Source organism: Sorghum bicolor, chromosome 2 (genome assembly GCF_000003195.3).
Source record: "Sorghum bicolor cultivar BTx623 chromosome 2, Sorghum_bicolor_NCBIv3, whole genome shotgun sequence".
Taxonomy (NCBI): Eukaryota; Viridiplantae; Streptophyta; class Magnoliopsida; order Poales; family Poaceae; genus Sorghum; species Sorghum bicolor.
This window is the reverse complement of record NC_012871.2, coordinates 70,432,750-70,447,326: the sequence shown is the minus strand read 5'-3', so window position 1 is coordinate 70,447,326 and position 14,577 is coordinate 70,432,750. Positions and strand designations below refer to the sequence as shown.

The window sequence follows — 14,577 nt, the reverse complement described above, 5'->3', positions numbered from 1 at the left end:
CCATTAAATTTTTATAATAATTGGAGCAAGATAACTACAATTTTAATTTTAGAGTAAAAAGCATAGGCAAGCATTTTCAAAAAAAGTGTACTAAAATTTGTGATATTTTTTATTTACTGCATGGATCTACATATGTAGAGCTGAACAAAATTTGTTTTATAATTTTTAGATTTTTCTATGAATTACTATGTATTTATTAATTCTCAGCCGATTTAAAAAATAAAATAAATGAATTACTATGTATTTATTAATTCTCAGCCGATTTAAAAAATAAAATAAAAGTAAATTGAAGATTTTATATTGGGAACTCTAGAAAATTTTTTATTTTTTTTCTACCTTCCATCGCTGGGCTGATAGGGCCTACAGAGGCGAGAGCGGACTAATATAAGATTTTGCATTAGGAACTCTAGAATGTTTTTTATTTTATTTTTGCCCTTCTAGAAACGTTGGACGGAGGAGGCGATCAGTAAACCGAACACGGACAGGATTAGGGGCAGAAGAAAATATTTGGCAAACTGAAATTTTCGCTCTTTATAGATAGGTATATAAATTGCTTTTCCTCAATTTGGTAATATTGCAACGGAAGAAAAACATCAAATAACCCTAGAAAGTGATGACATAATGTTACATATCTATTTATATTTATCTATTTTATAAAATTTAAAGTCCATAATTTATTTTATTGATAACCATAACATCTATGGTATTAGATAGTTAATATTTACAATAATATGTAGCTTAAAGACATATTTATTTAATAATAAAAATAGAAAATAGTTAAATCTTATCTCACTCTAATATTACCTCTTAATATGCCTCAGTATTATATTAAAACATGAGAAGTTTGATGCTAGCATTATTTTTTTAATTTAGATTAGGATTGCTATGAAATATGAATCAAGCATCACATTAAATAGGCTACCATTAAATTTTTATAATAATTGGAGCAAGATAACTACAATTTTAATTTTAGAGTAAAAAGCATAGGCAAGCATTTTCAAAAAAAGTGTACTAAAATTTGTGATATTTTTTATTTACTGCATGGATCTACATATGTAGAGCTGAACAAAATTTGTTTTATAATTTTTAGATTTTTCTATGAATTATTATGTATTTATTAATTCTCAGCCGATTTAAAAAATAAAATAAATGAATTACTATGTATTTATTAATTCTCAGCCGATTTAAAAAATAAAATAAAAGTAAATTGAAGATTTTATATTGGGAACTCTAGAAAATTTTTTATTTTTTTCTACCTTCCATCGCTGGGCTGATAGGGCCTACAGAGGCGAGAGCGGACTAATATAAGATTTTGCATTAGGAACTCTAGAATGTTTTTTATTTTATTTTTGCCCTTCTAGAAACGTTGGACGGAGGAGGCGATCAGTAAACCGAACACGGACAGGATTAGGGGCAGAAGAAAATATTTGGCAAACTGAAATTTTCGCTCTTTATAGATAGGTATATAAATTGCTTTTCCTCAATTTGGTAATATTGCAACGGAAGAAAAACATCAAATAACCCTAGAAAGTGATGACATAATGTTACATATCTATTTATATTTATCTATTTTATAAAATTTAAAGTCCATAATTTATTTTATTGATAACCATAACATCTATGGTATTAGATAGTTAATATTTACAATAATATGTAGCTTAAAGACATATTTATTTAATAATAAAAATAGAAAATAGTTAAATCTTATCTCACTCTAATATTACCTCTTAATATGCCTCAGTATTATATTAAAACATGAGAAGTTTGATGCTAGCATTATTTTTTTAATTTAGATTAGGATTGCTATGAAATATGAATCAAGCATCACATTAAATAGGCTACCATTAAATTTTTATAATAATTGGAGCAAGATAACTACAATTTTAATTTTAGAGTAAAAAGCATAGGCAAGCATTTTCAAAAAAAGTGTACTAAAATTTGTGATATTTTTTATTTACTGCATGGATCTACATATGTAGAGCTGAACAAAATTTGTTTTATAATTTTTAGATTTTTCTATGAATTACTATGTATTTATTAATTCTCAGCCGATTTAAAAAATAAAATAAATGAATTACTATGTATTTATTAATTCTCAGCCGATTTAAAAAATAAAATAAAAGTAAATTGAAGATTTTATATTGGGAACTCTAGAAAATTTTTTATTTTTTTTCTACCTTCCATCGCTGGGCTGATAGGGCCTACAGAGGCGAGAGCGGACTAATATAAGATTTTGCATTAGGAACTCTAGAATGTTTTTTATTTTATTTTTGCCCTTCTAGAAACGTGAGGCAGAAGAAAATATTTGGCAAACTGAAATTTTCGCTCTTTATATATATATATATATATATATATATATATATATATATATATATACTTTATGCATGTGTCGCAAAATTTGATGTAATAAGACTGAAAAATTTTGCAAATTTTTTTGAACTTATTAACAAGTCCTAAAACAAGGGGCTTTAACCGTTTTCACTCGTAGAGGCTGCGCTCTCGTCGCGCCGGACGCCGCCGCTCCTTCGCTGCTCGGGAGGGAGGAAGACAGAGGGAGACTAGGGTGCTACTCCGGCGGTAGGCGGGGCAGCTGTCCCACCCTGCCGCATGGGGGGCTCCGCCTATGCTCGCGTCGCCGCCGCGCGCCCCCTCTCCGTCTCGGCCCGTCCCCGTCTCCCACCGCCCTCTCCCTCTCCCACCACCGCCGTGCCCGCCTTCACTCCGCACGCCTTCCACACGCAGCTCGCATCCGTCGCGCCGCACCTCCCCTCCCTCCTAGCCGCGCTCTCCCGCGCCCGCGCCGCGCGGCTCCCGCTGCTCCCGGTCACCCGCGCGCTCGCCGCCTCAGCGCTCCTGCGCCACGGCCGTCTACCCGACGCCCTCGCACACTTCAGCCACCTCCCGGACTCCGACCCCACCGCCCCTCTACCCGCACCGCTATGCAACTCCCTGCTCGCAGCGCTCGCGTCGTCCGCTGGATCCCTCGTCCACGCGCGCAAGGTGCTCGATAGAATGCTGGCGCGAGCTGTCGATCTGGATACCGTCGGGTTCGGGGTGTTCGTTAAGGCCGCAGGCAGGAAAGATGACGGACTGGCCGAAGTCCTGCGCCTGGTGGATGTGGTGGGCTGTCAGGGGAGACAGGTTAACAGGTCGGTTGTGGTGGCAATGGTTGTCGATGGTATGTGTAGGGAGGGACGAATTGAGGATGCTTGGCGTGCTCTGGAGGAGATGAGGCTACGTGGGTGGAAACCAGATTTCGTGGCATATAGGATTGTGGCCGAGGGGTTTAGGGTAGCGGGGAGGGTGGAAGAGGAAGGAAGGATCTTGAAGCAAAAGAGGAAGCTCGGGGTTGCACCTAGAAAGGATGAGTACAGGGAGTGTGTGCTTGTGTTGGTGTCCAACAGGTTGGTTACAGAGGCGAAGGAGATGGCCGAGGCGGTTGTGCTGGGAGATTTCCCAATTGATGATGATGTGCTGAACATTTTGGTCGGTTCAGTGTCTGAGATTGATGCTGATGGTGCCATCATGTTCTGCAAGTTCATGATGGAGAAGGAGAGGTTTCCAAGTAATGAGATGCTTGTGCACCTTTGTGAGAGTCTTTGCAAAAGTGGGAAGGGTGACAAAATGTGGGAGATTTTTAGGGCGCTTTTGGACAAGGGGTATTGTAGAAATGCAAGGGATTACCATTTGGTGGTATCATTCTTAGGGAAGGCTGGGAAGGTTAGGGAGGCATATGGTGTGCTCAAGGAGATGAAAAAAAAGAGGCTAGAGCCTGACATTTCATCATATAACTCCCTTATGGAAGCGCTGTGTAGAAATGACCTTCTTAGGCCAGCCAAGAAGTTGTGGGATGAGATGTTTACCAGTGGGTGTAGCCCAAATCTGCAGACATACAATATACTCATAACAAAGTTTACAGAAATGGGTGAAAGCGAAGAGGTCCAACATCTCTTTGATCATATGTTCCAGAAAGGAGTGGCCCCAGATGGTGCAACATACACGTCCTTCATCAATATGTTGTGCCAAGAAAATAAATATGAACGGGCCCTGGAGATCTTTAAGAAATCTTGGACGCAGGATGCTGGAGTGGCTAGTTCCGTGCTGAGTAGTTTTATACTTGCACTCTGCGAACAAGGTACGCTTACCAAATGAAGTTTTTCCTGCTGCTAATTGCTTTTTATAACTCAATCTAAATAATAGCTATTACATGTTTTTTGCAGGTAATTTCAAAGCAGCATTGATTGTTATGTGTAATGTTCCATCTCATGTTGAGAATTTGAATTCACACATCATCTTGCTGAAGTATCTAACTGATGTTGGGGAAGTGGAGATGGCCATTGAGCACCTAAAATGGATTAGGAGCAACTGCAGCTCTAGTTTTGAGAATGTAATGAATGAGCTCATGGCTTCTCTAGCCACATCAGCCAGTCTTCAACATGTGACAAAGTTGATACAGTATTTACACTCACAGAGGCTTGTTGATGATGCTGACCCATGGATGAGGTTAATGGGAAATGAATATACTTGAAATTTTCTTTATCAAATTAATACATCTACATTGTAAGGGAGGAAGGAATGATTGAGACTATTATGTGGTCTGATCAGGCAGTCACGACTCACGGCCTTATTAGATAGAAAAGATCTATATTTCAGTGTTTATGCCTACCACAAAATGGCCAGATTACAGAAGGCACTGGAAAGTGTGCAATGTAACCACGCTGTTCTCCGTACAAGAAAGGTATTGTGTTTTTAACATGCCCCTTCTCCTTTACTAGTTTCAGCGACAAGGCATCTTACTGTGCATGTTCGAAGAAAATGAGTCCAATTGTGAGCATCATATCATGGGATGGGCATATGATCGATCTCATATTTAGTTTATTCTCATTGTAGATCTTGAACTACAGTTCATCTCTATAGTCATCTTGGAATATACTTCATCCCCATCTCTGGAATCCTGGGTCACTAATAACTGCTCCAATGGTTGTTGATTTGTTAGGTTCTCTTATATAACACATACTTACATGCTCAACTTGCCATAGCACATGTTTTTTTTTTAACTTTAGATTCTTGTATTTTCCTACTTTGTTCAGATGTCATAATAAGAAACAACAAAAAAAGTAAGGCTAAGGATAAGAGCCTACAGAATGTCATAGTAGAAAATTATTTGGACTTACACAGGCACATTGAATTGAAAACCGATTAGCTTATTTTCATTTACCTCTCATTGTCATGATGTTATCATATTCCTTTGTGTATCTAAGTCCTATCTATATGTTATATATCTTCTTCCTTGTCATTTTTCAGTTGGGCTCTGAATGCCGTGTCCTTCGGATGGTAGAACAATAATGTCTGTTCTGCAGAATTTATCAATTATTGAAACGATAAAGTTTGATCCTAGGACTAGCCTCTGGTTTAGTCACGTGCACTGGAGACAGCTGTTGTGAAAGCATTATCTTAGCATATGGCTTACGCTCATTGCCATTAGTTAACAATAGTTCCGCCCTCCATGGCACTTCTCTATTATGATGTACTCCCTCCGTCCCAAATTATAAGTCATTCCAAGAATCTTGGAGAGTCAAAGTTTTTCAAGTTTAACCAAATTTATATAGCAAAATAATAACATTTTTTGTACCAACCAAGTATCATTAGATTCTTTGTTAGTTATATTTTCATAGTGTACCTATTTTATGACATAAATCTTTATATTTTTCTCTATATTTTTTGTCAAACTTGAAAATACTTTGACTCTCCAAGATTCTTGGAATGACTTATAATTTGGAACAGAGGGAGTATATATGTAAGTTCCATATTGATCTTGACCAATGTAATTACATATAGTGACTTTTTCGTGAAAACTGTTGGGGGATCCCCTACTGTGGTAACAAAAATACTTATATAAGAAAAGCAAAAGCAGAAAAGCAAAAGAAGAAGAACGAAATATAATGATTGTTACCCTGATACATACAATGATTATTGTCCTGATGAATTCATTTTCTCATTGCAGTTGTTTAATCTCACTTCTTTACACCCATCGTCTTCAATAGGATGCTGACAATTGAAGATTACTATGTGTACCTCTTCCCAGTATGAATGTCTACAATTTTCCATCTGTTTTCCATGTACCTTAATTTGCTGCTAAAATGATTTGATGCCTTCTGAATGCAAAAGTACCATCCAACAAGAATTATTACTCTCACCTATCAGCCCTTTGTTCTTGCCACAACCGCCATATTCACGTATCATGAGGCAAAGGTCAATACTAGGGTGCGCAACTTTGCAGGATGCATGCTATTCTTCTTGAGCTCATTTGGAGTGATCGTTGTAAGCCCTGATTTTACTGTCTACAAACACATACATGATCCTTCACTTATTTGTTGTTGCTGGGGATAGCTGGATGTTTTGTCTTCAGGAAGTGGTGGAATTGCCCCATTCCTTGGTGTCTGTGTCATTGCTGTTGTTTTTGGTGTAGCAGATGGTAATGTTCAAGGCAGAATGACTGGTGATCTGTCCCTGATGTGCCCAGAATTCGTCCAGGTGCAGTTTTATATAATCACCGTTGCAACAACAATTTACAGGAATTATTTGTTCATAATTTGTTTAATATAAACATACTACTAAACTGTTTGGTATGTTTGGATTTGTGGATTTTCAGTCCTTTGCCGACATGGCTGCATCAGGTGCAATAACCACGGCGTTAAGGTTCTTCACAGAAGCGGCTTTTGAGAATTCCAGAGATGGCCTGCGGAAAGGAGCTAGTATGTGGCAACAATTAGATTTGCATTTACCTCATGATTTATAATAAAACCTACCATTACTGATACATATGGATGAAACTAAATTTGTTGCAATGCTGTTCTCTTTGATCTCATGCTTCTTTGAGCTTCTATGTGTTCTACTTTATGCTTTGGTATTCCCAAAGTTGCCAATTATGAGATTCTTCTATTGTTCAGAAGCTACCTCTGAGGGGTCTCAGGCAGTCACCGCAGACCTTGCTGCTGGAGGGATCAAAAGCCTGCCAAATCCATTGGTACTCACATGACTGATAGAAAATCTTGTTTCAACTGAAATGCAACGTCATGATGCTGAATTTCTCGTCGATTGGTCAGGTTGAGGAAGATCGTGTGGTTGAACGGTTGAACAACAAGCAGTTGCTGCATCAGAACATGGACTATGCTCTGGACATGTTTCTGATCTATGTCCTGACACTGTCGATTTTCCCAGGGTTTTTGGCGGAAGACACTGGATCGCACAGCTTGGGTTCTTTGTAATAATCCTACTTTATTTTTTTAGTTATCAATTTGACTGTATTCACCTCATCTGTAACTGCAAAAAAAAAAGTAGTCTAGGTGAGTTTATTACCACACTTTAGGTACGTGTTTGTCTTGATTGCGAGCTTTAACGTGTCGGACCTGATTGGAAGATACCAGCCTCTGATCGAGCTAATCAAGCTGACATCCAGGACGGGGCTACTAATCGCAGTCATATCTAGATTCCTGCTCGTCCCCGCGTTTTACTTCACGGCAAAGTACGGTGACCAGGGCTGGATGATCACGTTAACGTCGCTCCTTGGACTCAGCAACGGCCATCTCAGCGTCAGAGTGTTGAATAGCTCAACTTCTCGAGGATTGAATAACCTTGAGCATCGGGAGTTTTAGGGCTAGACCTTTTTTAAAAAAAAAAAATAGTCCTACCCCTCGGAGAAAGATTGGAAAAAGAAAATGACCCATAGCTCAGTGCCATGACCTTAGGCGTCCAGGTTACATGAGTGGTTTCTTGGTTTTGTCCTTTTCCAACTTTTCCCCTTCTTTCTTTTTCCATTTTTCTTCTCTCGTCTTGTTTTCCCTTTTACTGCAGCGAGTGGCTCAGTGCTGACTGCTGCAACAGCAAAATTGGAGGAGTTTCTTGATGAACGGCCTAAGGTGCAGGTAAGGGTCCTGAATTGTGATGCCGTCCATATTTTTTGCGACCAAATCCTTTGGATGGTACTAATAAGGTATCACAACCTTGTCCCTAGTGCTGATTAATATATACCAAAAATCCGTTGGCATGTGCTCTAGGCAATGCAAATACTTTGTTCTGCTTGCGTGGATTATGCACAAGACAATTATGCAACGATTGGTGAGCATGGGTTGCCATGTACTAATGGGAACGCAAGAGTTGTCCATGCATTGATTCAACGGTCCTTGGAAAAAAAAATAGTGCAATGATTCAACAAACTTTATTTCTTTTATCCCCAGGCCCAAAACTCAAAATGTTAAAATACTTCCCACTTGGCACTGAACAATGGGTATGTGTCTTTGTTATCACCAATTTTTCTTGCCCAGCGTCATGTGCGATTGTGATTGTGATCCCTATATGCTAGAGTCAACGTATGAAGTAGGCATCCGTATAATACTTCCATTGTGATCCCATCTGTATTTTCTGTTGGCTCATCTTCCCCTGGGTGCAGCCTCTTCTCGTTGTTACCTTTCCTAGTCTGCTCTTTATTTCTTGTGCCCCTGCAAACTTCTTCCTATATATGCTTCTCTTGCTTTTCTAGGTGTGATTCACAGCTCGTCATCTTAGAGTGCAATCACCGTAAGTACTCTTTGTGTTCCAAGTGATTCGACATATCTTTGTGTTATCTTTTCCTCTCATTTGTTTTCGATCTATAGGGCCATCAAAGTGACTAAAAAACATGGCATACGAGAAAGAAGACCCTGCACTTGCTGCAAATCAGGTTTGTGTTAGCTCTCCTCAGTGAAATGGTCCTTGTAACCTTATCACTCAATATATATTTTGGTTTCTGTAACAATGGTACACTAATCACAGGGAAAACATTGGGGCATTTTCATCTGCTGGCTTCTGGGGAATGGATGCCTCTTTGGGTTCAACAGCTTGCTTACTATTGAAGATTACTACACATACCTCTTCCCAGTACGATATGCATGTGGTGTTGTTATTCTCTACTTAGTTCTCCAACTGTGTTGAAACTACTTATATAAAATGATGTACTGTTTTATGCTTTCTGAATTCAGAAGTATCACCCCACTAGAGTTGTTACACTTACATATCAACCATTCGTTCTCGCCACAACTGCCATATTCACGTACATGAGGCAAAGGTCAACACTAGGTTGCGCAATTTGGCGGGGTACACACTGTTCTTCTTGAGCTCATTTGCAGCAATCATTGTAAGCATGACTCATTACATTAGACTTTCTTGTTTGAATAGTTAATCCACCATCATATCTCACATTTTCACTCATCTTCTCTCAAACACTCAGCTGGATATTGCAACTTCAGGAAGAGGTGGAATTGGCCCCTTTGTTGGCATATGTATCATTGCTGCTGCTTTTGGGGTTGCTGATGGTCATGTTCAAGGTGGGATGACGGGTGATCTCTCTTTGATGTGCCCACAGTTCATCCAGGTATCACTTGGCAAGAGTCTTTTTTTTCTTGGAAAGATTCAAGAAACACATTTTGAAGTGTAGGTTGACTTATGTGTTGATCCATTTTATTATTTTCAGTCCTTCTTTGCTGGACTGGCTGCATCAGGAGCGATAACCTCTGCGCTGAGGCTTGTAACAAAAGCAGCTTTCGAGAATTCCCGAGATGGACTTCGCAAAGGAGCTAGTATGTTGAGACAACTGTTGATAAAATTACATTTGCATCTTTTACTTCATCTGATATATTTACTTGGGCTACAATTTATGCAGTGCTGTTCTCCTCAATATCATGCTTCTTTGAGCTGCTATGTGTCATGCATGCTATACGCTTTCGTCTTTCCCAAGCTGCCAATTGTAAAGTTCTATCGTTCAAAGGCGGCTTCAGAGGGATCTTTGACAGTAGCTGCTGATCTTGCTGCTGGTGGCATCGAAAATAGCCAAAATCAAATGGTATTTTTTTTTAACTCGCAGCAAATTTCTTATAATTGCATATGATCTGTTGAAGCTAATTTTTTTCATGATCTTTTCAGTCTGCAGAAGACCCTGCATGTGTGGAGCGTTTGAGCACAAAGCAACTGCTACTAGAGAACATAGACTATGCACTGGACATGTTCCTGATCTATATATTGACTCTGTCCATCTTCCCGGGTTTCTTAGCTGAAGATACTGGATCACACAGCTTGGGATCTTGGTACAGTACTATCTGAACTGTAGTTTTACTTTTAGCAAACGGAAGGATCCACTCACACCATGTCACATCATTATGCAGGTATGCGCTCATCTTGATTGCAAGCTATAACGTTTGGGATCTGATTGGAAGGTACATACCCCTGATTGAACAAATCAAACTGAGGTCTCGGAAGGGGCTTCTAATTGCTGTTGTTTCACGGCTCCTGCTCGTTCCTGCATTCTACTACGCTGCAAAGTATGGCGATCAAGGCTGGATGATCATGCTAACATCATTCCTCGGTTTGAGCAATGGCTATCTCACCGTGTGTGTCCTCACTGAGGCACCCAAAGGGTACAAGGTCAGTGTATAAATGCTTTGAGCTCAGCATGAGAGAATCACTGTTGTCTTTTGCAACATCTGATCGAGTTGTGTACGCGATGGTGCCTGCAGGGACCAGAACAAAACGCTTTGGGCAACTTGCTTGTGCTTTGCCTCCTGGGTGGCATCTTCTGCGGGGCCGTTCTCGACTGGGTGTGGCTCATAGGCAAAGGGTGGTGATCAGATCCGATCGTGTAGCACAAGCCCTTCCTGTCCTTGGATTCTGATGTGTGGTTGCAATCAAGCGCCTAGCAGCATTTGGCTCATCGTGTGCCGAAGATTTCACTTCCAATCGCACTGACTGCATTTCTCAGGACTTCAGGTTTCGTTTACAGCTCTTTTTGGGCCAAGAAGGGGTGGGAACAAGAAGTGGAAAGTGGACCCCTTTCGCCGCCTAGATATCAAATTCAGGTTCCTGGCTCGCGTTCTTCGGAGCTGGAGCGCGACGAAGGTGGGGTGCGTCCATTTCCAACTGGCCATTGCGCGTGAGGTGGTCCTAAGGCTTGATGAGGCCCAGGAGTCAAGAGACCTCTCGTCCAGGGAGCTAGAGCTGCGCAAGGCCTTCAAGCTGAGGACTCTGGGCCTCGCTTCTTTGGCGCGGACCGTTGCCAGGCAAAGGTCAGGTTGCATTTTCTGGCTGAAGGGGATGCGAACACAAAAATTTTCTATCTGCAAGCCTGCCATAGGAAACGCAACAGCAGGATTCAGTCACTGCTTGTTCAGGGCGCCGAGGTTTCGGACCCGAGCCTTCTGGCACAGGAAACTTTTGACCACTACAACTCCATCCTCGGCTCAAACTTCGAGAGGACGCAACGCATTGATCTCGCCCTGATTGGGCTGCCCTCTATGGATTTGCAAAATCTGGAGGTGCTCTTCACTGAAGCCGAGGTTAGGGCGGTGGTTGCTGATCTTCCTAATGAGAAGGCTCCAGGTCCGGATAGCTTTACCGGTCTGTTCTACAAGCTAGCATGGGACGTCATCAAGTCAGACATCATGCATGCTTTCAACGCATTCTGGGCACAGGACTCCAGGAGTTTGTATTTGCTGAATGACGCTTATCTCATTCTTTTAAAGAAGAAGTCGCAGCCGGTGCAACTCACAGATTATAGACCAATAAGTCTTATCCATAGTTTCAGCAAACTGGTCACTAAGTGCTTGGCAAATAGGCTAGCTGCTGTGTTGGACAGACTTGTAAGCCACAACCAGAGTGCTTTCATAAAAGGACGCTGCATACATGATAATTTCAAAACAGTTCGCCTGTCCTGCAAGGCTTTGCACAGCCGCCAAATATCAAGCATCCTGTTGAAGATCGATATTGCTAAAGCCTTTGATTCGATGTCCTGGACTTTCCTGCTGGAAGTCTTAGGGCACCTGGGCTTCGGCAGTAGATGGCGCAACTGGATCTCTACAATTCTTAGCACGGCAAGCACGAAGGTGATCACCAATGGGATCTCGGGCCGAAGGATCTGCCATGCCAGAGGCTTGCGACAGGGGGATCCTCTCTTCTCCCATGCTGTTCGTGCTCGCTATGGAGGTCTTCAACCATGTTTTGTCCTGGCTGGACTCGACGGACTTGCTAACAGTTTTGGGGCAGCCAGGTCAGGTGCAGCGTGTCAGCCTCTATGCTGATGATCTGGTCATGTTCCTTAAACCGGTGGAACGAGACATTCAGACGCTAAAGACATGCCTACAGATTTTTGGTGATGCTTCGGAGCTTTATGCCAATCTGGAAAAGAGCGTCGCCACCCCCATCCACTGTTCGGACGTGCAGATTGCTCTGGTGCGTCAATTGCTGGATTGTCGGGTCCAAGACTTCCCCTGCCGATACTTGGGTATCCCCTTGTCCATCTTCAAGCTGCGGCGGTGTCATGAACAGCCGCTCATTGACGCGGTGGCGGCCAGGCTGCCGCTTTGGAAGGGCAATTTGTTGAACATTGCTGGCAGGACGACGTTGGTGCGTAGCACGCTGTCAACGATCCCGGTCCACACGTCAATCGCTCTCTGCCTTTCTTCGTGGGCAATTGAGTCCATTGACAAGCTGCGCCGAGGATTCATTTGGGCCGGGGCGGCTACGGTCTCCGGAGGGAAGTGTAAAGTGGCATGGTCTATCTGCTGCAGACCGCGGGAGCTAGGCGGCCTTGGAGTGGCTGACCTGCGGCGAACAGGGATTGCCTTGAGGGTGCGTTGGCCATGGTTGCTCCGAGTGGGCCAAGCGCGCTCCTGGGCTTCGCTGCAGAACAAGGAGGAGAAGGCGGTGATGGACTTGTTCAAGGCCGCAACGACGTCCGCCGTTGGAAGCGGTGAATCAACTTTCTTCTGGATTGATAGCTGGCTGCATGGCGCTTGTGTACGTCAGATTGCACCCGCCGTGTTTGCTGCTGTTCCGAGGCAGCGCTGGGGGACGACCGTGGCGGAAGCCCTTCTTGGCTTCGCCTGGGTCACTCACATTGCCGGGCCTCGCTCCCTCAGATTGATTGCAGAGTTTGTGCAGCTGTGCAGGGAAATCGAGCGTGTTCATCTGATGCCCGGGGTACCGGACACGTTCACCTGGAGCCTAACCTCTTGCCAGAGCTACTCGGCGGCGTCCGCCTACAGTGCCATGTTCTTTGGCTGCTCCAAGCCTCTGGGGGCTGCTCTGATCTGGAAGACCCCGGCGCCACCCCGTGTAAAGTTTTTCTTCTGGCTTGCCCTCCATGGCAAGTGCTGGACGGCTGACAGGCGTTGGCGCCATGGGCTGCAAGATGATAACTCGTGCATCACCTGTGACCAATCTGCTGAGACGCTGGACCATATCATCCTGGGTTGTGTTTTCAGCAAAGAGGTTTGGGCGGCGTGCCTCAGGGCTTTTCGCCTGCTTCAGCTGATCCCAACGCATGAGGAACGAATCTTGGACTGGTGGACGACGTCTCGTAAGCGTCTACCGAAGGTGCTGAGGCGCGGTTTCGACTCCCTGTTCTTCTTGGTGGGCTGGAATCTGTGGAAGGAGAGGAACGGCCGAACCTTTGATAGGGCTGCCAGGCAGCCTCGACAGCTCGCCCAGGCTATTTTGGAAGAGGCATCTCTTTGGATCGCAGCGGGTTATCGTTCTCTGGGAGCTCTAGACGCCAGGCGCGCTGGTTGATTAGCTTCTCGCCTCTGTGGCGCGTTTTTCTTTTGTCTTCTGTGTTGAGTTCTTGTGTGGGGTAATCTGCGGATTACTTTGTGTAAACTCTGGGTTTTCTGCTTAATGAAACACATGCCTTTGCATGTTCTCGAAAAAAAAAGCCACGCTGAACTGAACTGTACAATTTTGGCTTTGTTTAGTTCGGAAAAAGAAAATCATTGGCTGATATATCGGAAGGACGTCGATAAGGGTTTTCGGATACTAATAAGAACAAATTACATAGCTCGCTCTAGAAACCGCGACATAAATTTATTAAGTCTAATTAATCTATCATTAGCATATATGAGTTACTGTAGCACTTATAGTTAATCATAGACTAAGTAGGCTTAAAAGATTTGTCTCGTAATTTACAGCCAAATTATGCAATTAGTTTTTTTCGTCTATATTTAATGTTCCATGTATGTATATAAAGATTCGATGAGATGAGTGAAAAGTTTGTGGGTGGAGAACTAAACAGTGCCAATTTGTATATTTTTTTCCTCCAGTTCTGTAGAGCAAAAGTTGCAAATGTTCAACAAATGCAAAGAGGCTTGAAACTGAATGCAAAGACTATTCTTTTGATGGGAAAGATATTCCACCTGATTGAAGAGCGGTCCTGCTCAAATTATAAGCAAAAAAAAAAACCATAATTGAAGTTATCTGATAGTCATGCACAGCACATGTTGTCAGCATCGTTCATGATATGTCTCTCGATTAGCTGCTGGTGCGTGCAAATACCAATTCTTTGATAGGCAGAAAAACATGGTTTAGGCCCACAATCACGGCTGTGTAACAAAAAAAAATGATTCTTGCTGAGATAAGGAACATCACATTCACAGGTTCACAGCGTTTGACTACGGAAAGTGTGCAGGAAAAGCTGCGACTTGGAAGCGAACGGAGGCATACAGGCTGTTGCTTGAGGTGAATCTATCGGTTAGTATATTTTTTCCTCGTAATAAA

General features: G+C 42.4%; 2 protein-coding genes and 1 pseudogene across 2 annotated transcripts; all 3 read left to right on the top strand.

Annotated features, from left to right (window-relative positions):
- LOC110432956 (pentatricopeptide repeat-containing protein At5g14080) lies at nucleotides 2,457-6,848 on the top strand. The gene is made up of 5 exons (XM_021454297.1): nucleotides 2,457-4,135; nucleotides 4,221-4,738; nucleotides 6,005-6,321; nucleotides 6,473-6,534; nucleotides 6,653-6,848. The coding sequence occupies exons 1-2, from the start codon at nucleotides 2,608-2,610 to the stop codon at nucleotides 4,526-4,528; spliced, it is 1,836 nt and encodes a 611-aa protein (XP_021309972.1). The 5' UTR covers nucleotides 2,457-2,607; the 3' UTR covers nucleotides 4,529-4,738; nucleotides 6,005-6,321; nucleotides 6,473-6,534; nucleotides 6,653-6,848.
- LOC110432781 (equilibrative nucleotide transporter 3-like) lies at nucleotides 6,046-7,655 on the top strand. Its single transcript, XM_021453605.1, has 6 exons — nucleotides 6,046-6,084; nucleotides 6,391-6,534; nucleotides 6,653-6,755; nucleotides 6,951-7,027; nucleotides 7,107-7,222; nucleotides 7,370-7,655. The coding sequence occupies exons 1-6, from the start codon at nucleotides 6,046-6,048 to the stop codon at nucleotides 7,653-7,655; spliced, it is 765 nt and encodes a 254-aa protein (XP_021309280.1).
- On the top strand, nucleotides 7,265-13,612 carry LOC8056321 (annotated as a pseudogene).

Bases quoted from the DNA above. Each gene is read 5' to 3' on its own strand.
- LOC110432956 (XM_021454297.1), top strand. From the start codon at position 2,608: ATGGGGGGCTCCGCCTATGCTCGCGTCGCCGCCGCGCGCCCCCTCTCC. The intron at 4,136-4,220 runs GTACGCTTACCA...TGTTTTTTGCAG, and splicing joins ACTTGCACTCTGCGAACAAG to GTAATTTCAAAGCAGCATTG.
- LOC110432781 (XM_021453605.1), top strand. From the start codon at position 6,046: ATGCTGACAATTGAAGATTACTATGTGTACCTCTTCCCA. The intron at 6,085-6,390 runs GTATGAATGTCT...TGCTGGGGATAG, and splicing joins ACTATGTGTACCTCTTCCCA to CTGGATGTTTTGTCTTCAGG. The intron at 7,223-7,369 runs GTTTTTGGCGGA...ACCACACTTTAG, and splicing joins ACACTGTCGATTTTCCCAGG to GTACGTGTTTGTCTTGATTG.